The sequence below is a fragment of the Passer domesticus genome, chromosome 6 (assembly GCF_036417665.1).
Source record: "Passer domesticus isolate bPasDom1 chromosome 6, bPasDom1.hap1, whole genome shotgun sequence".
Taxonomy (NCBI): Eukaryota; Metazoa; Chordata; class Aves; order Passeriformes; family Passeridae; genus Passer; species Passer domesticus.
Genome location: NC_087479.1, coordinates 16,680,440 through 16,708,152, shown reverse-complemented (window position 1 = coordinate 16,708,152; position 27,713 = coordinate 16,680,440). Strand labels below are relative to the sequence as shown.

Here is a 27,713-nt window from a genome sequence, read left to right as displayed (position 1 = left end):
ATTCAGCCAGCAATATATGCCCCATAATGAAACACAATCACCAAATACTCACGCCCCAAATTCACTGAAAATACATGAAGAAATAGAAAAACTACATACATAGACACAAACTTTGTCAGACTGATCTGACAGCTTAAGAGAAATAAAATAAAAATGTAAAGAATGGTTATCAGCTGTTATGATGACTAAGAGAATTCACACCAGCAATTTACACCAAATTTGCACTCAATTAGTGAGATAGAAAAGTATAATTGGGTGCTAAAACTTCCCTTTTACTACAGCCCTTTCCACGAATACAAATTCATAGTAATATAAGCATATATTATATATAATAGTAATATCATAAGTGTATATAAGCATACATACAAGTATAGTTAAACATAATTATATATATAAATATTTATATTCATAGTAATACATATTCTAAGTAACAATTCAGCAGGTCATTAGAATAGTCTAAAATACCCATTTGCTGAAAGACAATGAGTTAAAACTATGAAGTGTTCTTTGCTTCTTTCTTCTTTCTGTACGAATGCAAGCACATTAAGGCATTGCATCACACCAGCTGATCCTTACAGAGAAAAAGGAGCACAATTCTTATTGTTTATAGCACACTGGATGGTTCCTGTGGACTCCTAAACTCATCAAAACTTTACACTTACTCCATAATTTTTTAATTAATCTTTTTAAGTGCTGATATAAACAACACCTCTTTATTAAAGCACTTTTTTTACTGTCAGTGTAAGAATAATTATGAAACTACAAAGGAAAAGGCTCAGAGGTACAAAATACTTAAGGATTTGAATAAATTTCATTGTATTTTTGCACAATATATGCCTAATGACATCTTTGCTCTGCAATTTGGATTTAGATTTAATCTGCCTAAGGAATTTGGAGGCAGAACTCTTACTGTGCTAGTATCAGTCCATATGAATTAAAAATGGGGATATAACAAAGTTACAAACGCATATAGATGTAGCAGATTAAAATGGGGGGTAAAGCAAACAGAAACCTAACAAACCTCAAATAACAGAATTCTAAATATTTCCAATTTATTGACCAATCTGTCAAAAACAAGGCATACACTGCCATCTTTCCTTAGATATCAGGTAGGCAAGAATCATTAATGGAATTTTTTCAGCATTATTATTTACTCCTAGAATAAATTCTCTCTCCCATTAAACAAGTGAGTGATGATTAATATGAAAGGGAAAAAGTGACAGGAAAGGGTAAGTTGCATCTTAAAATGTACTTTATGTCAGCATTTTGCTTTTGTTTTGGTTTGTTTTTTTTTTAAGGCAACTTTATTACAGTAAATTGTTAAGGTAGACAATACATGCCTATTTTTTTTTGTTGTTGTTAATTTTTAAAGGATGTCAGTTTTTAGAAGGGAGCTCTCAAATGCAAGACAATCTACCACTGGATATTGATACCATTAAGTTTTTGATTATTTAAAAAATTAAGGTAATCAATTTTCTTCAAAAATTTTTAAAGGTACTGCACACCACCGAAGTTTGATGAAGTCAGAACAACCAAGAGCTCCCTGCGATCATCATCTTACCTTCTCCTTTCCTTCTTAAATCTAAGGCTGTTTTTGCTATTTTCTCTGGCATTAGTTCCAGTAAGAATCTTTGCTACTGATCTCAAATTTAATGTACAGATTTTTTCAGAATTCTCTGGTGTATGAAAAGGAAAAATTTGTCCAGGGTCTTAGACTGAACACAGCCCCCTCTTTTCAGTCTGTTCTTCATGCAGAAAACCAATTTTCCATTTCCAAATCCTGCCTCCAATTAGCCATCCCACCTACCATTCAGTATACATTCTAGCTGTCCTCAGCAGAAACTGAAGTAAAATATTTAATTGGAGTTTGGAATTATTTTTAGACATTCACTAATTCTGTTTCACTCTCCTGTGCACAGTATCCCAATTTCTTTCTTTTTCCTCCTTTTATGAGAGAATATATTTTCTTCAATATGCTTTGAAAGAACTAACTTCATTTCAGGCTCTTAACTTTATCAAAATACTTTCTGACCTCTTAGATGAAGCTTCACTATATCTTCTTGTATAACAAGATTTTTGAGATGGTTATTTAAATCTGACATTCACCCCACTAATTTTGTTCCCTTCATACAAATAAATCCTTCAGCTACTAAGGGTCTTCCACATATAAGGTGAATATCCTTCCCACATAAGCACTTAAATTCAGAAGAGCACATATAAAACATTCTCTCATATATGGTAGTTAGATTCTTGTTTCTCATTATTGTTAGTCTTCATTAGTGGATTGTAGTTCCAAAGGTAGAATGGATTGTAAGTGCACATGCTCAAGAACCAATTGTATTGTCTCTTTTTAACCACAGTTGAAAGAGTGAACAAAAGTGCCATTTGTTAACGTTCAGCATAAAAAAAGGAATAATCCATTGGTAGGAAAATGTATGAACCAGAATGCACTCTACAGTGTTTTTCTTATTTTAAAAACACATTTTCAAAGAATGAAGCAAATAAGCCAAGTGGTTAAAAAAACATTTTCAAAGAATGAAGCAAATAAGCCAAGTGGGCGTGCATAAATCAACACAGCCACCTTCTCCTGTTGTTCCTTTCCTGGCTTTGGGAAGCAATTAGATTACTTTGCTGAAAAGTAACCTTCCTCTACAGAGCAGACTCTAGTTTTCTTTATCACAGGGAGAAAAGCTTTAACTAAGTAGGAGGGACAAGCTGGATACACGAACATGGACAAGAAATCTGAATATTCCATATTAGCAAGGCTACAACAGCAACAGAAAGAAAAGGGTTTACCCAATTTTCAATATACTACTCAGGACACTGACCAGAACACGGGCCAGTCAGAAGTCAATCCAGTAATAGTTTGCTCCCAAAGCAAAAAGTACATTGATAGCTTCATTAAGAGTGTCATGTCTTTCATTTTGCTGATGTAAAGTGCTATTGATTTCTTCAATGAATAAGTTTATTCTATTACTACCCTTTAATGCAACATAAAAGGATCCAACTCAGACTTTTGCTTTCTTGTCTTCCCACTGAGACTCAGGTCAAAAGAAGAAAGCATATAGTATGATACAATTTTATACCAAAAAAGCAAAATATAACAAGCATGCTTCCAATTGAGTGTATATATTAGAAGAAAGGAGACAAAAGAATGTAAGAAAGCAATTCAAATGAAGAAAATAGTAAATACGAAATTATGCTAAGCCATAGCATGAAAAAAGTAATGACAAAAAATGGCTTCCACAGGAGAAAAATCAGCACACACAGACACTATTGCAAATAATCTTAAATGTTTGTATTTTTAAAACACAAAGCTTAAAAATGAAGATTTAAATAAACCGTCACTGCTGTTACCTGAAAAGAATCATCATTGAATCTGTAAGAAACCATCACACATATCCTTAAGGAAGGTATCATTTAATTTAAAATGTTTTAAGTATCTTCTGTGATTATTCCAGTTGCTTCATTGCAGAATATTGTATTTAAAATATTGTAATTAGTTTTAACAGCATCTACAGTCATCACTTAATGTAATTGTGAGGTTTCAACACACTCTCCTTGCATTACATCGATTAAGTATTGGTTTGATAACACTGCATGCTGTGTAACTCCACAGTGAAGCATTTTAAAACAGCATCACATTTTTACTGAGCATTAGTTACATGACAGTACCATCAATAGTACATAAAATCTCACACCAGGATAAAGCTTTCACTGCCAGAGTAAAGGTGGCTTTTCTCTATTTGCTTATAGCAATGACCAGAATGTTTCTCAAGTTAGGAAATTAAACTTCATCAGCAAGAACATCTTAGGAAGGTTGCAGAATCTCTGCTTCTGGAGGCTTTTAAGAATGAATCACCACCAGGGGTGATGCAGGTATAACTGACTGTCTTGGGCCAAGCAATTAAAGAACCTCTTTCAGGTCCAGCCTCCTCAGAATGCTGTTTTCAGCAACTCTGTGTGGCAGCAAACGTTGCCAGCTGACAGAGGGTCACTTATCAAAGCAAAGAGAACAACTCCATTCTGATCAGGTCATTGGCATTTCATGCCATCCAGTAATTAGCAAGCAGCAACCTCTGACACATCTAGTGCATGAGTCTTAGCTATCATAAGCTTGAGACTGAACAAAGCTTCTTGACTGCCCTGGTGGTCTAGATTTCTGAAGCAAAAACCTCAGGCTATGAGCAAAACTGCATATCAAAAAAGTGGGGGGAAAAAAAAAACCAACCACCACAACAAATGCCAACTACTCCTCCTACAAATGCCATTCCAGGATACCCAAGGAATCCTTGGAATCCTAAAGCTTGAGGAATCTTTTATATTAGACAAAGAGTAGATTATCTTAGACAAAAGACATTTCTGGAGCAAGACAGTACTAGAACAGGATGAAGTCAGACAGGCATGCTTACTCAACTTTTTTTACTTCACACACACAGGATCAACCCCACTGTCAACCCACTGAAGTAGCCTTTTCTGAAAGGGGTCTCTCAAAAATTATCCTGTTAACTTGAGTGAATAGAACAGCTTCACACTGCAAGACCTGCTATTGTTAAGAGTATTCCAGGCCAAGAAAAATTTGGCCAATCTGTTCATGAAGAAAAGAAGGCAGCAATGGGAAGTAGCAATAAATGACTGACAACAGTTAAACAGTAAGAGGCTATTTCAGAGGTACTGCCTAAAGACAAGAGAAGGTCAGGCTACTACTAGTCTGAACTTGAAGACTTACCCTTATGAAACCACCAACTCACTTTGTACCCCAAATGCAATAGTTGTAATACTAGCGTGATCTCAGACCAATGGCAAAGGTAACAGAGACAAAATTCAAAAAATTTACAAATCCATCCAATGTTTCCATCAGCAAGAGAGAAAAACACCCTCACATAAATGCATAATTGTTTATAATTTCATTTTTGTCAACCCCACTCAGATTTACACTATTTCAGAAAATCATTATTGCTTCTACCTAGGAATATGCAACATTTATCTATAAATATTAAAGCTTCCTTGTATCTACCTCTAACTATTTAAATTTAACAGCAAGGTTTCAATTTTTTAGCAGGTTAAATTTAAACTTTAAAAACTTTACTTCAGAAACAGAAAAATATCCTCTCAGGTGATTTAACAGCTTAATTAATTTCTAAAAGAATCTATATGAATTACAGCCTCACTGCCAGCTATTAATGGCTGATAACACCCAAAAATTTAATATCATTTAACTAGGATAAAACTCCTGCAGACCTTGATTATAGTACACATTCATGATTATCCCAATCTACTCAACAAGGCAACTGACTGACCAAAGAATAAAAAAAGCATAAACACCCTAAAAATGGGGCTATGTGTCCCTTTAGCAAAGAAGAAACAAAGGTTTTTTATTCATTATCATCAGTAATCCTACAAGCTAAAAATCCCCAACATTGTACTGAAACCCACAATACAGCAATGAACATTATCCATCTTAAAAAATACTGGGATCTGACTAAGACAGAGTTATGGAGCCAACAGCAACCCTAAAGTGGATTAGTTAAAAAAATGGAGCATCTTATTAAATAATGTATTAAAAAAACCACACTCTGAAAACTTAACATAACTATCAAGATGATGTCTTAACACAGATTAGGTTTTTCACAAACTATATTAAATTGTCACAAATTTTCAACCATATGTTTTCTTTTTTCCAAAAAAAATGCATCTTCAAAAGTGCTGTGCTACATGTGACCTCCAATTTTGCATATCTATGAAAAAAAAATTGAAAAAAATATGCTATGCAATACAAAAGTGCTATCTTCCTAAAGAATGTTCCAATTACCAAAACCTCAGCAAGAAAACAAAATTACACGTAAGACTAATGCTTCCAATATTTAAAATTAGTGCGTCTTACCCCCTGTTCCAAGAACTTTCAGGAGCTCAAAGTTTTCAATGCCAACTTTCTCTGCATGGCCTGTCAGATTTGCTGAAAAGAAAAAAAAAATCACATCAGATATGTAGTACACCAAAACACCACTCTGACATCTTACTACAGCCCCAGTAAAACCAAGCTAGCTGTTGAATTAAATAAGCAGTGCTAAGAAGACATCCCTATTTCACACTGTATTCAACTTGAAAAGCAAGGAAAAGCAATTTTCTTGCTGCCATCAGTGTACCTGAAGATATAAAATCACACTAACTGAAGCCCATCTAGTCTGTATACACCATCTTCAGTGTGTCACTGGGCACCTCTGAGAAGAGTCCAGTTCCATCTTGTCTGTAATCTCCAATCACATAGATACAGACAGCAATCAGGCCATCTCTTAGCCCTAGCACCCTGAATACTCTTTTTTTTGGATTATATAGTGTGTGGGATGACAAACAGAGCTCCAACAGTTCATGCATTTAACACAGGACTGTTAAAGACTCTCCATTAGTGCCAAGTAGAAATTACCTTAATTCTACATAACTCACAAGTATGGAAAAATCTAAGCTGCTACAAAGTTGTGTCATTTGTTGCACAGTCTGGAAGCAGGAGGTTCTAAGTTTATACACATCTATACCACTTTGGGTACTTATTTTGTCTAACATACATTTTTCTAAGTAGGGATGTAAAGACCTCTGTTTGAAAAAAAGGGATTGTGCAGGGTTGGTTTATTGCCTTTTTTTCCCCCTTTCCTGAACTCCTATAAGAAAGCCTCAAGCAGTTGCCATTTTTTCCATCTTTGATTCCTGTCATACTACTATGCATCCATTTGCATCAACATGACTACAAACCATTCAGCAAAAGCCCTCACTGAAATGATCCCAGCTAAAAAGCAGCAAGACAAAAAACTAACTAAGCCTGATAACTCATATAAAAGTATAAAAGTTCAGTTCCCTGATCCACTTCACTGAGCAGCTTCATAAGCACCATTAAGGATGCAGCATCAAGTACAAGAGAGTCAATATGCACCACAGGAGCTGAACTGAAGCTTGCTGTGCTGCTTCTGATTGCAAACAGAACAAATACTCCTAGAGCTACATCACAGTCACTGCTTAAGACAGCAGTAAGGAAGCCACACTCATGTGCCAATAAGGGAGTTATAGCAAGTAAGGCAAACCTAGACTGAGTTAGTGTCTATACAATTAGGGTATGTTCTGTCACAGGAAGTAAACTGTCTCCAAGCAATTTAATATTACATATTACTCTTCTTAACAATTAATGAAAATGGTGCTCAATATACACAGCTTTAAAACATTGTCTTTCCTGCCAGGGACATCAGAAGTCACAGACTATTCTAAAGAGACCAGGGCTAGAGTATCCATTTTTTAATGAAGGAGTGGACATCACTGGAGAAATTCAGGACACAGAACTTCTCTGGATACCAGCTAAGTAAGTGCTGAACTTAGAGTGGGAAGAAAGTTTTCACTTCAGAATCCACCAATTTGGATCTTCCAAAATGGACTACTCCAGAAAGGTTTTACTACCTCACATCCTTTAAGAGTGTCAGCAGAAGGCTTTTCAATAAACACCCTTCTAGAAAGTAAAACAGTCACTTAATCCTACCATATCCTTGGAACTGAATAGGAAGAGTGGAACCCAGAGAAATGCTGCATCTCCAGTAACATGCTGAAGATTTGCAGTGCTGGCTGTGATCCTAAAAAGAGATCAAGTCTTAAAACTCAATCCATTAATCTAAACTGCACCATAAACTCACATTCAATAACATTAGTAAAACCTTCTCCATCCACTTTCATGAGGCTACACTATAAAAAGCTGAGTGCTATCTAATTTGAATTATTATGTACTTGTTTCAATGTGAGCTGTAATTTTGCACTCTCCCCTTAATTTGATTTTTGCTTCTACTCAGGATGCTTAATGGCCTTATTCTAAAAACAAAAGAAAAAAAAAAAGTCTTAAAGGTTACTGTAATATTATTTTCATAATAAAAGGAGAAAAATTACACCACAAATAAGCATATGATAACTGCAAAACAAAACCCACCTCATTTTTTTTACATTGTATAGAGGAAAAAAGCCATCCCACAAGACAGCTAAAGGATGCTGCATAACACACACAATTATGACAGGACACTTGAGACGAACTTTCTCACAATTACTCCCTATAAAACAACAAGTACAGTTATCCTTCATTAAAAAAATAGGAATAACAAATCTTCAAAGCTGTAAGAAAAGATGAACAGTTCCCAGAAAGTGCTCCTCCCAAGGCTGCCACATGGCAATGGTTTTGCCCCAAGACGTTCAGTTGCAGTGCTCAGTCCATCTCTGAAGTCATACTGCAAGAAAAGCAAGCTGAAGAGCCTGTTTCTGCCCTTTTCTAGTAACACCCCTAGAGCAGTCCTTTGTGTTCATCTGCTGAAAGCAGGTGTAGCACTTTGACACTCTAGCAGAGATGAAGTGCAGTGTCTCCAGGATAAAAGTTGTCATTCCAACATTTGTTCAACCTGCTTTCAGAAGCATAAATCTCAAAAGATCAATTATTCTACTGACCACTCACTCCCAGGAACCTGAACGACCATTTCTTGAGGACCTTTCACCAGGGATGCTCTCTGCAGTTACAAAACCATTTCAAAACTGAGGATTTTAAAGGACTGCAATGAGACCACTACTACTACTATGACTGACAGAACAGTGGAAGGCTTCTCACACCTCACCGACATCACTGAGCTGGAAATGGTATCAGAACCCAACCCAGCAACTGCCTGTGCAAAATGCACAGCCTATCTGTAAAGACTGCAATGGGATGTACACTGGTGAACAGAAGGCAGTTTCAGAAACAGAAAACTTACTTCTCCATGCACTTTTTCCTTCAAGTGTCTGGACACATCAGCTGAAGAAGAAATGCATCAAGAAATGGAATAAAGTTTGGATATGAAGAGAAGCACTGCCCAAGTCAACAACACGAGAGCTTCTCCATAAATAATATGAAGCTACACATGACACTAAAAGGGGATGGTTGCACATAATGGGAAAAAAAAAGCTAACAAACCCCCTTGGAGATTAGCTCACTGCATACTGGCACAATTAGAAGAATCCTGCATTTACTAATATTCTACTGTAGTCTACCCCAATCAGCATTGAACCAACATGGTTAAAGAGAGTATGCAGCTGAGGGCAACAGCAAGAGATAACACATCAAATCAGAAACAAATAGTGAACGGGAAGGCCAGGACATCATAGCATCCACAAAAATAAAGAGGAAACAGAGATACGAGCCACCATCATCACCTCTGAAGACAGAAAGAAAGGAAATAGCCAGAAATACTACCACTGCAAAGACAAGCCTCCCTCTACACGCAGGAACACCAGTGCTGTCATTTTCAGTCCCCTGGAACAGGGCAGTCTGTCTATCCAGACTCCCTGTTCTCCTTGATGGAGGATCTCCAGGTGATGTAAGAGACATGAGTGTCACCTGCACTACACCTGAACTTTGAGAAGGCCAAGACTGAACTAAGAACTGTGCAAACTGGTACTGTGCAATGATTCTATAAGCTTTTAATTGCACTTGTATGATCTTGAGAAATAACATTTCAACAGCATTTGTTTTCAAGTTAACATGTGCTCTGTCCTCTGCTTCTGGACTCTACTGCATACAGATCTTGAAGCAGACAAACAAAGCTAGAGCTTCATCTACTGAACTAGATGGAGCTCTGCCTGGAAGTTGAAACTTGTCTCTGCAACACAAGACCAATTCTTCAGTTTTGTTGAGCAGAACAGTGAACCTCAGGCAATTTTAAGAACAGAGAAAACAAGAAGGAAATCTAAACAGAAGACATTCTGTAATACTTCAAATATGAGGTTGCAATGTCTAGTATTAGTATCAACGTGAACTTAAACTATTACTTCAGAGAATGGCCCATCCCACTCACCTAACAGATCTACTGAAATCACAGTATGAAAGAACAGAAGTTTTAAAACTTGTATGTTTATGCCTTACTCAGAGTGGAGAGAGGGTGCACACTCCTTTTGTGGGGGGGAAAAACCCCCAACACCATGCAACAGAAACTATGCAACTATTATTTATTAGACACTGAATAAAATGCATATGTTACACTGTTTATCTGCTATATAGTTATACTTTGTTACTGATTACAGCAACTAGAACTATTTCTGAAGGAAGTAAAAGTATCCCAAAGTCCTTGCAATCTGACAGACCATTGCCAACGAGTTAGTGTCAGGTCACTGAACAAGAGCACCATTTAATCAGCTCAGGGTACTGTCTTATAAGGTAAAAGTGGAATTTAAAAACCATAACATCTTAAGAATATTTTTCTTAGGCAAAAGGAAGAATGTAGAGCAAAAGTAAAACACACACAGAGTTCTGAACACATGTGAAAGAAAAGAATACGCAGTTCATGTTGCTCTGAACTCCAGGGTATCAGCTGAGGTAACTGGGCTGGCAACTGCTGTTTCTCTAGAATATTAGATGCTTAAGGCTAAGAGCACCTGTGCTGAGAAAAAAAAAATTAAAACTTGAAAAAAATTTGGAAACAATTCAAGCCCTCACAAAGCTGCTGATCCCATTCTAGAAGGCTTGGAAGCCAAATTTTACTCAGCCAAAGATGACAAAGATCTCTGAAGTACTAGCTAATATAGTACCTATCCATGTATGTATGTACATGTATGTATAACAGCACACATGTATACTGCATGGAATACAGAATGTGGAAATTCAGAAGCATGAAATGCTGTGGAAAACACAGTGAGAAACTGTCATTATCATCATGAAAATAGAAGACTATCCCACCAAAGATATTACTTGCATCTAGAAAGCTGAAATAAATACAAAAGTCCAGACACCTGAGATTAATGACACAAACTCGGTAGTCTGAACTGGAAAAAGCTTCATGTTAAGATCCATTTACATTTGTCAGCAGCCCTTTTTCTCTTACAGAGGTGACTTCATGAGGTTTATCATTACTGTGAGCTGAATCACTATGAGGTCACCAAGACTGAACCCTGAGGCACCTCCGTGGTCAGCTAGAAACTTAACGTGTAGCAACACTCTATGTCACCATAATTGGAAAAAAAAAAAAACAACAAATCCCAAACAAAATGTAATTAGACAATATGCTTATGAATACAGTTGCTACAGATAATCTAACGCTGAGCAGAGTTGAAAAAATCAGATATCCGAAGATTGCGCATATCTTCTCAAACAAAAAATTATATCTAAGTGCAAGAGATGAATCAACTTCAGTTTTCTCTATCATTAGTAATGAATTAAATAATTGATAAAAATTCAGTCACAGGCACCTTGGACACAGCATCAAAAGTAACAGAATACAAATTAATTTATCAACAAAAAAAGAGCAACTGATAACTTACATGCTGACGGAAGGTACTTACATATTTGGTTATGCAGACATTAACAAGGAAACTTAAGAATTATCCTCTCCCAAGTAAAGCTTTTATAACCATCTATCCAAGACAGCATAAAATATTTACAAGTGTCCAGAAAAATGAGAAGAGGAAACAGTCACAACAGATCCCAAAACAAAACAGAAACCCAAATAACTGACTGCATGTAACGTGAGTCTTTCACAAGCCAGTCTGCCTATCTACAGACTGAGTCAGAAGCACACACATCTCAGTAGAACCTGCACCTCACTGCTGGGACTCTGTAGGGGGGAGGAGAGCATGTTTACCATAAGATACCAAATTATGCAATGATGGGGATACAATAGAAATATTTACATGAAAAATATATTGGGGAAACTCCCTCAGATACCCAGGCCTTGTCATATGACTGAGGAATTCCTGCAAGTGTTCTTTGAACTGCCTTCTGAATAAAATTCTAAGATGTATTAACATGGCATTAAGATTCCTCCTTTTGTTGAATCAAGCAGGAGCTTTTCAACCATCACATTTAGAATACACTGGATCAGAGCTAATAAAGAGGCTGACAATGAGGACTGCATCTATTAGTCCTCATTTATATTAGACTTTTTATAGAACAACACTGAAACAATGACAGCAAAAGGATCAGTTGTACCAGACCCTTGTACAGATCATTTTAGCCAGGTCTGTTAGATTCCAAAGCCTGGAGGGAGAAAAGCAAACAAAAAAATCCCACTCAACAACAAGAACAAAGCAAGCCACAACCACAACCCAAGAAAGATCAATAGCTGTCCTTCATAATCAAGGCTACCAGAAGATAAATAACAATGAATTCCTAGACTACAAAGAATTTTTAGAAAATATTGATTGTGTAAAGAGTAAAATCCAGAGATTTAAGCGGTATTAAAGATGATTAATAAACTTAAAATACTCTTTGTAGTTCCCACAACCCAAGAAAAACACATACTTTAGCGCTCAAAGAGAAAAGTGGAAGCAAAAGCAATCCAAGCTTTGAAACAGCCAACTATTAGTACCTCAAGATCCCTAAACAATATACAAAATTATTGTTAATATTAACATATTATACATTATATATAATATATTGCTTAGTATGTTACATTATAACATATTAGCATATTATACCTGCATCTTGTAAGTAAATAAAACAAAAAAAAAATTGGCCTTAAAAAACACTTTTAAAATAAAATTTTCTGTAAGTCTCATAAAGTTTCCTTTTAAAAATAGGAAAAATAAAGTACTCTACAGGTGCCAGATGCACCTCCACAGTGAAGGCTGAATTCACTATTCAGTGCATGATCTACCATGTCTTTTAGTCACAGGAATTTTCACAGTCCCTCAGAATGCAACATGAACATTCTAATTGGAGATCCCATTCAAGAAGGTATAACTAAGAATTTGCAATAATAAACCCTATAGATAACCCACCTATTTATTTTCTGAAGCCTTTTATAGTTTCATGCTGAATTATAAGTTTGACTCAAGGGGAAGTTCCAAATTCTTGTGCCTTTGGAGTTCTGCAGGCTATTGCTACATAAACCTCTGGGCTATACATGCCTTTTCTGATACATGTCTGGCAAACTGCAAACTAAAGCAAGTTCTTTAGCCCAAAGATTGTGGTAACATCAAAACAAATCCAGCATGCTCTTCAAAACAGACTTGCTAAAAGGAAAAGAACAACACTTTGCTTTTGTAAAGCAAACAAACAATGTACATAGAGCCCATTGCCCATACATTCACGGAACGTCTCAAGCTCCCTTCAAGATCCCAGATTTGGTAATCTCTGCCTCTCCCTGGGCAAAGCAGGGAGTTCACAAGCATGCCACAAAATGGGCAACCTCCTACCACTCACTCACAGACACTTAAGGTATAGGATCCTTTTTTCCAGAAAAAAAGAGGAGGTGGGGAAGAAATCTCACGCTTAACAGTTCTGTTTCCTTCTTATCTTCTGAATCACAAACCTTTCCTTCTCTTTCCATATCCTTCTCTATCATGTATAATGTTTCCTCTGATAGGCTTTATGTTTGCCATTGTTCAGTTCTGAAGCATTACCAAGCAACAAAAATGTTAAGATGCAGCAATGTTCTTTTTTCGGTGTAAACAATATGCATTTTCTAAGGTCTGCAAAAAGATTAAAAGTTGCATTAACTCTGAAAGTTAGCCTTCAAAAAATAAAGCCTTTCCCTTTACAAGATTCCAGAAATAAATACTAAAAAACCATGTCATTTTCTTATTATTTTCACTGGAGAGTTTCAGTGAGAATCAGAGACAGTCAACACTTCCCACTATTTCAACTTTGGCATATTTTTGCTTCCACTTCCTGAAAAGAGATTCCACTTTCCCCAAAGACTCACTTTCCTTCCCAAAGAGAGACAAGACAGCCAGTAACTATTCTGAAGTGGCCGAATTGTGAGCCTTCTATTAAGAACAAAAACGGTTTGGTATTAGGAAAAGAAAAAAAACTTGATAAACACAATTAGAAGAATATAATTATTAAATTACATGTGTCCTAAAAGTCACTGCTCTGTCTTATCTGCAAAACATCATATATATACACACAGAGCAGTGCCCAGTATTTGTAAGAGAGCACATCACATGCTATCACACAGAGGCACTCAAGTGTTCCTTCCCTATCACAGGCCCAATCTACATGCCTATCAAGTGATGTTTTTCCAGCAATTACTTTCTGGTTGTACAACAGAGGAATTTCAGGGCTCTAAGACTATGAGATATAAAGCTAAAATTAAACCTGACCCTACATATCAAAGCCAGCATTGTAATTTCAAAGCTTAAAAGAAGCCAAGCTGTGATATGATAGGGTTAACAATCAGCTGGTCTATGTAGCAACAGCACTGCATATGCTCCAACTTAATGCCTTTTCATATGCCTCCATACTTGCTTGGACCTAACAACAATCATCTGTTTCATTCTTTAAGATCCTCATTTCATCTTAAATTCAGATTCTAAAGTATGTTCACTTACTCACTTGACCATAATAAATGCCTGTCCCTAACTCATTTAATACTTTTAAAGCAATCCAAGACCAAGTAATTGCAAATGCAAAGTGTAACTGTGGGTTTACCTGCATTCAGTTGATTTGAATTAGTCAGCTTGTTACCATGGGGTTCAAGTAACAGCTTCCAAAATATGAAAAGATACTCCCTTCTCAAAGAAGCCACTATTTCTACTACAATAGTAAATTCTTTCATTGCACTCTGGAGACTGACCTCTTTTTCATCTGCCAACTGACAGCTACTTTCAATCTGAATTCTAAATTATTAAATTAGTCACAGAGCTAACAGCATCAAAGAAAGAACACAGATGAGGGAAACACTGGAATCTAAACAAATTGCACAATAAAAGATATTCATGATATAGAACATATTTAGGAACAACAAATATCCGCTGGCTCCAAATTCTAGTTCTTGTCTGTCCTCTCACTCTCTTTCCCAAAATGAAGCAAAATTAAATAATTATGCTGTATATGCTTTAAAGATGTGGTGGGTTGACCCTAGTCAGCAGCTAAACATCCAACAACCAGACCCAGTCCAAAAAAACCCTTGAATATCCAAAGTATCCTATACCTTCATATATTTTTGAATCAACAGAAGCTGACTGCAACTTTTCTCCTCAAATTATTGTATCTCTGTGCATTGTATAGACAAGTTCTGAACCAGTATCTGCATGCGTCTTGCATAGCAATGACACTATTGACACCTTCAGGAGTAGGAGTCTCCCAGGAGTACATGACAGAGCAGCTCCCTCCTCCACCCTAGTGCTCCAGAAATAGACAAGTCATTGCTAGAAAGCATTTTTCAGAAAGCAGAGTTTTCTAAACACTGAATAAGGAGAAGAGAACAAGGAGGGGAGAAGCAACTTATTCCTACTAAATTGAATTTCAGAAGCTTAAAAGACAAACAAGGTTGAGAATTTTTTTATTAAAAGTAAGAATTGGTACTTCATACAGCTATATATATGATCAGGATTAAAATCAAAGTTGCTTATTATGCTACATTGTCTATTCCTCCAACTATCTTTAAATTATGACCCCTCAGGGATATGTGTTCTCAACCCTTATAATAGAAATATGGAAAAAAGAGACAATTATGTAAATATGTTGAGGAAATGGGGTACATTTATATTCTCCTTACCTTTTCCTCTCTCACACTTAAATGTAGCAACACCTATCGGGACAACTATGTTTTCCAACACCTCTTTTGCTTCTTCTTGGAAGAAGGAAACTACAGTCCCTTCGGTTTCTGTAGCTATCAAGAGACCGCCCTTTTTTTTTTTTTCCCTTCCCTCCTCCTCCTCCTCCTCCCCCCGCCAGGCAGCGGGGACAGCCGTGCTCCTCTGGGGCAGCTCCCAGGACCGAGGGACAGCGGGGCGGGCGGCACAGCCACACCGAGCAGAGCCTTCCACACCGGCCCACTCGAGAGGGTCAGCCACAGTAACCCGGCCAGCCGCCCTCCCAAACCTCGGCAGTGAGCGGCATCGTACGCTTACTCTCACTTCATCATGGAGAAAAAGATGATGACAGAAAAGGAATGAAGGGCATGGGTTAACAGCGCCTTCATTGTTAATCAATACGGAGAATATACATTCTGATTATGTTTTATACGCTCTTCTAAACTGACGTTAAAATTTAGATTTACTGCAGTGTTCAAGTTGCCTGGAAACTTCTGAGAAGCAGAGAATCCCTACTAAAAAGAAATAAAGCTCTTCCCCAACACAACAACCGACAATGGAGGATTTCTGTTGTATCTTTAAAGGTCACACATATTTCACATGTTGAACTACTTCTCCGGAGGGTCGTCAAGTAACTGCGGAGCTACGAGAAGATTCATGGGCTGAAAATCCAGATAACTCTGTGGTTACGTGTTGGCACATTCCCCTCCCTACAACTCCGGCATTTCACCGAGGTCAGAGAAAAGCTGTCACATAAAACGACTTCATTTAGGACTGGAACAAACCGGGCCCCCCAACACAGCCATTGAAGTCGATCAAACACACAACTTACAAAAAAAATAATGTTTGTAAGAGAGTCTGGCTACCCTTTATGTCCTTCAAAAGCGTCTAATACCACCAGGAAGTGCACAGGGGAGCCAGGCATGGAGCAGAAGTCGAAGTGAACTACTTTTTTCAGAAATAAGAGAAGGCCCCCTCCCCGCCCTCATCGTACGCGCTCCTGCCCTTACATTCCAGCTCATCCTCCTTTTGCCCCCGCCACTGAGATTTCCCTACCGCTCCCAGCCAACTCTCGGAGCTCCCTGCTCAGCCGCGCTTCCCTCAGCCCGGGCCGCCCGTGCCCCTCCGCCCCCGCGCGACCCCCGGGCCCGCCCGCTCACCGTTCCTCAGCTCGTGCTTCACCGTGAGGAGCGGCAGCTCCGCTTCCCCCGAGGCTCCCTCCATGTCCTCGCGGGCGGCTCCCCCGCCCTGCCGCTCCCGTGAGCGCGAGCGCGGCGGCGGGGGATGTCACCTGGCCCGAGACGGGTTCTATTTTCCAGGGGCGCTCCGGGGCAGAGGAGCCATGCAGGCGCGCTGGGGTCTGCCGCGCTCCCCTCCGCCTTGTAGGAAAACGGGGTGGGGGGGGGGGGGGTGGGAGGTGAGAAAACCCCAAACCTACACCACCCAACAACAAACAGTTATTAAAATCGAGGGAGGCACACGCACGACGGCTTCCCTCCCCCGGCGCTCAGCACCAGCCCATGTCCTTGCGCCTCCCCTCCCCCGGGCTCCGGCCGCCCTCCCCGCCCGACAGCGGGGAGCGGAGCGGAGCGGAGCGCGGCCGGGATAGGCTGGGCGGCGCGCGGGGAGCGGCTCCGACTCAGGCGCTCGCGCCCCCTCCCTCCCCGGGCCGGGCGCTCATTGGCCGCGCGCGCCCGCGAGCCCCGGCGGCCGTCGGGCAGAGAACGTTCCCCGCGCGCCGCCCCCGCCCTTCCGCCGAGCGCCGCGCGCCCCCATTGGCTCGGCGGCTGCGCCAACCGCCGGCTCCGCCCCCCGTCTTCCCCCCGGCCCCTCTACTCCCCGGTCTTGTTTGTAAACATTCCCGCCCGCCTCTCCCGCTGACCCCCGACCCCCGCGGGGGGCGGGCGCTGGGCTGCCCAGAGGTAAGGGAGGGCGCTGATTGACCACTGGAGCTGGCAATCACCTGAGGGAGGGGCCATGGCGCCCTTCCTCGCGTTACGGGCTCGTTCCATCGCACTCGAAGGGGGGAGCGGCCGTGGGCTGGCCCACTCGCAGCGGCGGCCGGGGGGGAGCTGGGCTCCAGCCCGGCGCGGGGAATGCGGCAGCGGGACGGGAAGCGGGATATCCTCGCGGGGGGATGCGGCGGGGCCGGGAGCAGCGGGGCACGGCCGGGGACGGGGGGATTCCCGCAGGGCCCCGGCGCCCGGCCGCTGAGCCCCCGCCTCCCCGCACGGGCGGTGCGGGCGGGCGGGCGGGGGAGCCGCGGCACATCGCTGTGGGCGCCCGCAGCCCGCGGGTCACCGCGCTGGCTCCCGGGGCACGCAGGGGCCCCGGGTCCCGTCTGCTGCCGCCTTCGCCCTTGGCCGGGGCCGTGGAGGCGGCGGCGAGCGTGGTCGGCTCTTGGGAGGTCGGAGAGGCCGCCTGCACTGAAGTTAAACCAGCCTTGGTGATCGCACGGCCTGCAGGGTTATCGCCTGCAGCTCAGGAGGTGCCTGGCAAGGGCTTGCTTGTCGTGCGGTGGGAGTGGGCGAGGGAGCTGGGTGGGCACATCCATGTGCCCAGTTCGCCTTGCCCTGCCTGGGGCGCGTTCATCTGCTCCCTTGAGCTGCGAGGGGACACCGTCCTCGCTGAGGGCTTTGGTAGCGATGTTGGGGGAGATACGGTTCAAAACACAGCCGATGTGTTCGTCTCAGCTAAGCCGCTCAGTCTGTTACGTTTTGGTGGCAATCTGTTATTTCAAAAGCTGTCCTCATTTCCTTACAACAGATAACTCAAATGACTTTTCTCTCCGTTTTTTTTGTTTACAGTAATTTCTGGCTCGTTGCTCTTGAATGCCACTGCTTCTATCCTTACACGCCAGTTGCTAATTCACAGTGCCATGTCTCAGCAGCAGTGTTCACACAGAGTCTAATTAAGTTACATCAGAGATTAATAAAATAAAATGTTAATCTATTATTCACATTCCAATGTTAAATATTTGTGTGTTTGTACACATATATGAAGAAAATGCATCTATATGTGTACGTTTCTATCGTTTCCTGTGCAGGGATTGAGTTTGGCTATTTAAAGTCGGTGAGAGTTTCTGGTTTGTAATTATTTATACACCAGACCTCAGGTTAGGGTGCCTTTGCAGCTGCCATCCTAGAAATTAATAATACTACCTAGGGTTTCATAGCACTTTTGGTAAAACTTTTGAAGGTGTTTCCCAGCAAGCACTGCAGCTGCTCTGTTGAGGTATCTCCCTGTGGCATATGGTACACATATAACCACCTCCAAAAATGTCCATCCAGTTACTGCCTTTCCCCCTGTATTATATCAAGACTATAAAAATAGAAAGTCTCACCATGGAAGAGGTTTTCAAAATACTTGATTCCCTAACTTTTGTTACTTGTTTTTAGAAGCATCACTATTGCAGGGAAAGTAAATATTATATCAGTATAATATTAAACTATAAAAGGGAAAATGGAAATACTAAACTGATTATATTTATTAATTTATTAAATTATTACATTTTTGCATCTTTGTAACTAATAGCTGCTATGTCCATCTGGGGGTACTGTGAGATTTACTTCTTCATTACAAGGTGTAACAACCACTTCTGATTATTCCATGTCCCAGTTACTAGATTTTAAAGAGCCTGGTGCTATATTTCATCCAGTGGCTCTACTAGCCTACACTTGGACTAACTGTCCCTGGCAGCCTCAGAGGAGAGAAGCTGAAATCCGACTCCATTTACCAGTGCTCAGTGTGGGGGGTGCTGGCATTGAATCCAGTAGTTGTTAATAGTCTTGGTTTCAGATGTTCTCAGCTTGACAGGCTGTATCTGCTTATTTGCCCCAGGCTGAAAATTTCTCCTTTCAAATTTCAGCTAAAATAGCTTTTAAAAAATGAGGCAATAACCTTAAAATACCAAACCAAAAACAGTGATCCATGCTGACGATGCAAATAGTAAAACACAGTGATTACTGTGTATATTTCAGTTTAAGATGTGACTTGCAAAGTACTACTCCATGAACTAAAAGTTCTTTATTATCACTGAGGGATCCCCTGAAACATGTACTTGAAACATGGTCATTTCATTTAAAAAAAATATTTTTTACATAACAGTTTGTCCAATGTTAAAATGTTTTTGGAGTGGGATTCTTGTGTCATATCCAGAAACAGCAAAGCAGCCCTGCTGAATGCTTGGAAAGAATCCCACCTTTTGACAGACAAAAGAGCTGTACTTGCAGTGAAAGCCTAAGCCTCCTGTCAGTAGTCCATGAGCACAAGACTCTGCTCAAGTTTTCCTTTCAGCTGAACTTTGGGAGCAGCAGAGGGGTAGACTTGGTTGTGTAGTTGATATGAGAGTAGATCTACCTTCAGCAGAATGGTCCAGGCATGGTGGGCTGGTGACATTGCCTCCATCATAGAGCAGTATCACATGGCTTTGTGGGTGGCTCTTAAAGGACAGAGCTCTGTCAGCCTGAAGCATAGATTGGAATTACAGCTAAGTGGAAATACACAGGCTACATATGTACCAGAAAATAAAACTGATTAGGACTCGTTCTGTAGGTGTCAGGGAAGTGGCATGACATAGCATGGTGCAGCTAAATTCTTTCCCCTTCAAAACAGTGGCCTCTTTTTGCACTGCCTCCTGGATTTGTCGAGACAGCATACCATTACTGAGCTGTGCTAGCCTCCAGCTTGGATGTGCAAAGACATTGCCTGGAAGAGTACTGGCCAGGGACCCAACCATTCCTGGAAGCACGCCAGCAGTCAGAAGCATGGATAGTCAGGTGCCAGCACTGATTGGGCCTTTGTCCTGTTTAAATCACTGTGCACACTGCCACAGAGTCAGATGGGGGAGGAAATTTGGCTCAAGCCTGCAGCCAAAGCAGCATGAGAAAGTCCAGGAAGAGTGATGGGCTTACACGCAGAGGGAGTACAGACTGGTCTGTAAGAGATTTCTTGTTGGTTTGGAGAAGTAAAACCACCCTTGGTATGTAAACTGTGCTTTTAGAAGCGCAGTTTAACTGACTGGAAGTGTTTCTTGAATTTAAATACATTTGTGTGTATGCTGCAACACTGAAAAAAAACCCTATTGTTTGTATGATGTGCATACAATAAGCGTGCACAATACCCCTCTGGCATAAAAGAAAAAATATTTTATGTTTAAATGATTAAAAGCTATGGGGCAGTGCAGAGCTACTCATACTCCACAGTATAAATGGTTTTTGTTTTTAAGCAACATTTTCATATTCATGTGCACAACCCAACAGGTCAGTCAGCCAACAGTTCAGTGTTTGGGCTGAGCATGTGCCACGAGTTTGGGAATATGGAGTAACACTGTTCTAAAGATAGATGTCCCTTCTCTACCCCACAACACAACTGTTAAAAAATATGTGTATTTACTTGCCATTCCTAATTGTGAAAAGAGGGAGGGAAAAAATGCTGTGGGAGATTCCCACATGGAAGGATATTATTACAGAAAAAAAGTGTCACAACATTTTCTTTTTGGTTCTAAAAGAGGTGGTGTGCCAAGCTGGTCTGAGGGCTGAGGTGAAATTGAAATGCTCAGTGTACAGACATCTGAGAGGAAATGAGAGAGAAAAAGAAGAACATGAGTGCTAGAGCTGCATATTTCCAGGGTGCCAGGGCCTCACAGTTTTGAGGTATTTGATTTACTTTCTTTCTGAAGGGGAGCTGCTTATAGAAATTGTAGTTTCTATGGAGCTAAAGCTGAAGGTGTTTGGTGCTTTCTTATGGTCATTGAATTGTTACAGAAATCGGTGTTATTTTCAAAGGACAAATTTTGGAAATCGAGGTGATACAAAATGTTCCACTTAATCCCTCCACAGAGAACATTTGCACAGCAGAAGAAAAAAAGGATCAAATTTTGGAAACCACAAAATGAATTTAGGGAAGGACTCACTGTGAAAGACAAACATGACATGAAACAGCTTTTGTGAGAAATTTTAGTATAGTGTTAGTTCTAGTTTTCAGTTTGCATATCTTCTCTGTGATTTTTATCTTTTGTTTAATCTGAACCTTTAATTGAACACTGTGCTTGATAACCGTCAGAAAAGTAGACTAGGTAGGTATATTTGCTGTTAAAAGTATTTTTTATGAAACTGCTCTGGGCAACAGTTTTATCTCTCTAAAACCACTTAATGTTTTTACCATGAAAGGAGAAGTTATGCTAAGCATCCAAGTCTAATAATTCTCTTAACGGAAGTGGTACAGCTCTGTCAGGAAGTGGATCATTTCTTGAAAGAGTGCATTTAAGCATTACTGCTTCTACAGTCCCGTTTCAGTTAGTATTAATTTCTTCACTGAAAAGTGATTTGTTTATTTTTTTCTTGAGTCATTGTACAGTTGCAACTACCATTATTACAGGCAGCACTTCAAAAGTTTAATTACTAAAAGTCTACGTGGCTATAAAAGAGGGGAAAAGAAATTGTCATGTCTCTCAGTTTCTGATGAGGAAGAGGAAAATGAATGAATGCTGTCTGTAGGGGAGAGAAAGCAGCACTAGCCATTGAAACAGAAATAAGGGTTTATTTCACTTTTTGAACTGCTAAAGTTTCTTAAGGTAGGCAGAAATGGAATTTCTGTTTAATAAAAAAAATTTACTTTTGAATCCTAATCCTCACTCACAATAGTTTGATTTTTTTTCAGATTTGTTGGGAGGAACACAAAGGACTGTTCTACATAAGGTTGAGTGAACTCAAAGTCCTTTTCAAAAGACCTGATGTGAATTCTCACTGTTTTGAAAATTTACTGTCAGCTTTGGAGAAGGTGACTTTAGAAAGGAGAAGTTAATCAAGGTGATCTGAAAGCCAGTGATAATGAAATTAAAACTTTGAACTCATCATGAAGACTGTGAGTGCATTCTGATAGTTGCAGAAGTTATGGTTCTGTTTTCCTACTCCAGAGAAGGAAGCATAAACATGAGAAAAAAATGTTTAAATGGCACAACTTAAAGCTATGCATTGTGGTTCTTAAAGGGAGCCTGCAGAAAAAGAGTGTAAAGAAGTGCCACATAAAATGAAGGGGGAAGAACAATTTTTGAAAAGCATAAATGAAAAATAATAAATTAATTTCCACAAGTTTTCTTCTAATGATGTATTTAAAGGTATTGCATCTGTTAAATTACCAGAGAACAAAAAGATATTTAATGAAGTGAACAATTATTACAGAAGTTCCTTTCCCTTTATCTTGAGAAAAGCTATCTGATTTGATTTTGAGCCTATTCTTTGAAATTTAAAAAGATATCTCCATGAATTGAAATAACAGAAAAGAAAATCTGAAAAAAATGGATAAATTAAGCTAATATGTTTCAAACTTAGTTGTGTATCTCCTGGAGTTTGAAAGGAACTTAGAGCTCCTCAGAAAAAATACAAAAACTCCCTTTAGTTTCAAGTACTCTATTAGGTGACTGGAAAGCACTGCTTAACATGGAGTATTATAATATTTTCTAATATAATACAATATGATTTAATATAAGCAGCATTACAACTAAAAACACCATTAAAAGGACCAGGAAAATGTTTTTATGAAAGATTTAGTTTTAAAGAACAAAAAGAAAATAAAATGTATTAGAAAACCAGTAGATAAATGTGTTTCCATTAACATGGCCTAAATGTAAAATACTGTTGTGAAAAATCAAGTAGCAAAAACTATGAGAGCGAATTACAAATTTTCAATACATCCAAAAAGATGAGGATTTTTAACTTTACCTGCATCATTGACGCTGGCACTGTAAATTGTGTGACTTGGGACTAGAGCTAACAGGTAACTGGTATTGAAGCAATTCTATAATTTCATTGCTATTTTTCTTCATTTTTTCATCCTATACTGATTTATTTAGATATAGGATGCAAACTAGGGTATCTCTAGCTCAGCAGTGCTGTCTCCAACGCTGGTCAGGAGCAGCTGCACAGTGTTGTGAGAGTCTGTGGTTTAACAATGCAGTTCCAGGATAAAGACCTCCATTTGTTTGCTTTGACTTTGTCATTTGCTAATTTTATCTGATGACCCATAATGATTTAGTTACAAAAGAGTGTGAAGAATTGTTACCTTTTATTTCTTCCATGATTTTGTTGGATCTGTCCCTATTTCATAGGCAAACCCAGAATATGAAGCAGTAACTTCACCACCTAAAAATATCCAGTAAAATATTTGCTGTAGATGATCTGCTGTAGAGGTTATACACCAGGCATTTGAAGTTCTTTGAGCTTTCAATAATCCATGCACAGCCTCATTTCTTTCATTTTTCTTAAGTAGAGGACTTCTAGGGGAAACCTAGATTTTTTAAATGTTGGCACACTCAGTTTTAATACATCTTTTTTCTTTTTTTAATGTAAAGTGTTTGCTGTGACAGTCCTTGAAGAGGATGTCAAACTCCAGTTGGTCAGAAGGCATTTTACACTCCTTTTGTAAAAATCCTTGGGATTTGCATTTTCTCTGAAGTGTTAAAGACTTCTATGCAAATAAGTGCCCCATCAAGCAATTTTCCTTTGGCTGCCATTTATCAAGCCTGGCTAAGAGTGAGGTTTGGCATCCTCCTTCTTACAACATGTCACATTCAAGCTTACTTTTCTGTTATGACTGCTTCTTAAGGTATTGATGGAGAATATAACAGCAATGCAGATTATTGACATTGTAAATAACTCCATTAAGTCTGGGGTATTTCAACCCCCTCGCCCCCGAGCATTTTTGAGCTTTAGTAAAGATTTATACTAGTAATACATCTCTCTTCATTTTTAAAAGAATACATTCCTATTCAACCAGATTTTATTCCAGACCCAACACTGATTACAGAAACTGTTGTAAATTTTTTGCTTCCCATTCAACTCAGTGTAGCCTTCCTGCATCTCTAGTGAGATGCATCTTCAAATTGGAAGTCAGATGAGGCAAATGCCACAGATTCTTAGAATTACTTGTAATATGCAGAGAAGTTAGCGTATGGCTTTAATTAAATCACTTCTCTGAGTAACTGTCTTCCTTTAATCCCAGCCAAGCCCAACCACCTGCTCACTCACTGCTCCACCAGCAGGTTCAGGGAGAGAATTGGAAAAGTAAAAGCTGGAAAACTCATGGGTTGAGATAAAGGCAGTTTAATAGAGAAAGCAGAAGCCACACACAGGAGCAAAGCAAAACAAGGAATTAATTCACTGCCTCCCATGGGCAGGCAGGTGTTCAGCCATCTCACAAGAGCAGAGCCCCATCAGAAGTAATGGTGACTTGGGAAGATGAAATCTGTCATTCCAAATGTGTCCCCCCTTTCTCCTTTCACCCACTTTATATACTGAACATGATGCCATATGATGTGGAATATCCCTTTGTTCAGTTTGGGTCACTTGTCCTGGCTGTGTCTCCCCACAGCCTCCCATGCACTTCTCATTTTCTTGCCACGGTGACAGTAGGAAGAGCAAAAAAGGCCTTTACTTTGTGCAAGCCCTGCTCAGCAATAACAAAAACATCTCTGTTTTCACTGCTGTGTTCAGTCAAATCCAAAACACAGCCCCATACCAGCCACTGTGAAGAAAATTAACCCTACCCCAGCCAAAACCAGTTGTAAGGCCCCAAACAATTCTCTTGATGAGACTTTTAACAGGGCTTACAGCTGTTCAGGTACTTTGAGTTAGATTCATGGCAGAAATACTAACAAGATATTCTCAAGAGATCAACAAAGAAAACTTTAGTGGCAACTCTAGAAACTTTGACAAAAAGTTTATAACAGCATTCAATCAACATAAATCATTTGTCAAAGCATTAATTTTACCCATTCAACTTAGCAAACTCAAAGCCCATTCAATTTTAAGTTACTCAGAATTAACAAGAAAGAATCAGAAGAGAGAAAAGATACTGAAAAGAACAAATATAGCTACCAACTCCTGGGTTCCAGCAGCATTCAACTAATAGAAATTCTGAGAGGAGGAAGGTCAAGACATTCTTGTCTCATGTTTGGCCTTAAATACCCCTTGGCCTTCCTGGGCCCTTTCCCCAGGTGGGACTTGGGTCATTTGGCCCCTCAGGAGCTGGATTGGGAGCTCCAGGGGCAGGTGTGGAGCATTGTCTCCAGTGTGTTGGGGATTGGTGGCTGCTGCAGGGCTGGGATACAGCCCCAGGGGGGTGTAAGGGGCAGGGCACTGCCTCACCAGGGAAAGGCCTGATCTGCCTCTTCCACACACATGTGAAAGGTTTCAAGCCAGCAACGCTTCTAGTCTCTCACACCATCACAGAAACATGTATCTATAATGTGCTGTGGCCTTAAAATATCTTCCCGCCCAAGAATTTGGTTTTGGCAGCAGTGAGTTGTGAGATGCTTGCCATTATTTTCCTGCTTCTTTAGATAGTAAGTTGATTAAACTGTTCCGCTGTGTGACAGTATTTTTCTTTAGAAAACTGTGATTAGTGGAGGTACTGGTTTGGTGTATGCATAAGATAAAATAATTACTTTTGGATAACAAGTACCAAAACAACAGAACTATAAATCATTTAAGTTTGGATAGGAACCCACTGCAGTCCCTGAACACTATCCTTTGATGGACATGTAAGGAGGAGATGGAGAGGATTTCTGAGGAAATCATCAGAGCCTCACTGCTTTGACAAACAGCAAGTGTTAATCCCTTGTTTAATCTTGTGTCTCAAGGCAGACCATACCCGTGTTTTCTGTAGCCTTTTATGTACCCTTTCAGACTTTGGATATGCCATGGAAAAGTAATCATGCCTCCTCTAAGACAGCAATTGCCTAATCTTTCCAGTGCCTCTCTTTGTCTGCAGAAGTAAATGCCTTCACACCACCCACACACCCCAGGAGAGCAGCCTTCCCCCCGCTCTCTGCCTCTGCTGCGGTAGCAGCGACATCCATTTGCCTTCAATTACAGAGTTAAGGATGTTGTTGTCACAGCTGAAGGTGACGTTAAGTGTCTCTCACATCATCACTTGTCTCTTCCTATTGTTGCTTTTACCCCTCTATTTTGCAGCTTCACAGTGCATCCTCTTAGGTAGTTGAAGCTTTGGACTACAATTTAATCTGGTTTGGCCTTATGGATTTGGTTGTTCTGTTTGGTTTAGTAGACTTTATTCCTGTTGGAATTCTTAAATGTGACTAATACAGAAGTCATATACTCTTATTAAACCAGAGCCTTTTCTAGAATAACCATAAAACCAAAACATTTAAAGAAAGTCTATCCATTTTATTAATAATCATACCATCCCTTGTTTGTAGAATATTCATACTAATCCTCATCTATTTACTTTGGAGAAACTTTTCTCTTGTCTTTCCTGATTATTTGCTTGTCTTACATCTACCTATTAACATATTCATGCAATAAATATTCAAATTAGCCCCTATATTCATAAGTTATTTCAAGGAAGCAATGAATGTATCCTTCTGATTTATTATAAAAAGATCAAATTAATTTATTCTAAATGTTATTTTATAGGTGGTATCAAGGCTATTTTCAGCAAAAGTTTCAATCTCTAATTGAAAAAATACAGCTTTACCAACAGGACAAGTGTTCAGTGCAGATAAGAGGTTGCATCACTGTGCAATAATACTGAAGAGCCCTTGCTATAGCTGGGCAAGATACAGACTTCATGCTCAGCAAGATGCAGACTCAGAATAAACAGCTGCCCTCCAAAATGTCTTATTAATGTGCTATGATGAAAGCCCTTAGGAGAGAACTGTAAACTGGGAAAATTACTTTTTCACTGAAGCTGATAAATAATATAAAAGTCAAAAACTGGCTGTCCATCAGAAGTATGTGTCTATTGGGTACAAAATCAGCCATCTATAAGTGTGATATCTTCCCTATTCTTGCTTATTTTTAAGAAAGACATATGAGGTTCTTGACTTCTGCAGAGCTCTTGAATCCAAGGTCACTGAAGTTAGATGCATTTCTGTTAATATTCTTAACTATTTTTAATATACATAGTTTATATCCTAAACAATTTCCACTTAATGCACTTTATTTCACATATTTTCTTTTGTACTCTTAGTAACGGTGGAAAAGTCACATACTGATAATTCTGTTCTTTGAATTATAGGTTATGCATTTTGGACTTTTATTCTGTTAAATTATTCAGTTTTGAAATAAATGTTTAATTGGGAACAGTTTGCTTTATGTGATCAACCATGGAATAAATATGTATATTCATATATAATGCATCTATATTTTTATAAACATATATATATATATATA

General features: G+C 39.5%; 2 protein-coding genes across 12 annotated transcripts in view; one reads left to right on the top strand and one right to left on the bottom strand.

Moving 5' to 3' along the window:
• Window positions 1-17,186, bottom strand: part of RPS6KA5 (ribosomal protein S6 kinase A5) — a 67,492-nt gene extending 50,306 nt beyond the window's left edge. Inside the window, exons 1-2 of one of the 5 annotated variants that reach the window (XM_064423572.1) lie at window positions 16,680-17,186; window positions 5,885-5,956 (exon numbers count right to left, since the gene is read on the bottom strand). In XM_064423572.1, the coding sequence (XP_064279642.1) occupies window positions 5,885-5,956; window positions 16,680-16,743 (136 nt within the window). In that variant the 5' untranslated portion in view covers window positions 16,744-17,186. The other 4 variants (XM_064423577.1, XM_064423579.1, XM_064423575.1 and 1 more) reach the window with 4 other exon arrangements.
• Window positions 17,187-17,329: 143 nt separating this feature from the next.
• Window positions 17,330-27,713, top strand: part of DGLUCY (D-glutamate cyclase) — a 48,249-nt gene continuing 37,865 nt past the window's right edge. For 2 of the 7 annotated variants that reach the window (XM_064423589.1, XM_064423585.1), the window contains exons 1-4: window positions 17,338-17,441; window positions 20,134-20,297; window positions 21,029-21,173; window positions 22,180-22,328. The gene's annotated coding sequence lies outside the window, so the exon portion shown is untranslated. Of the gene's footprint in view, window positions 17,442-20,133; window positions 20,298-21,028; window positions 21,174-22,179; window positions 22,384-27,713 lie in introns of all 7 variants that reach the window. The other 5 variants (XM_064423587.1, XM_064423583.1, XM_064423584.1 and 2 more) reach the window with 4 other exon arrangements.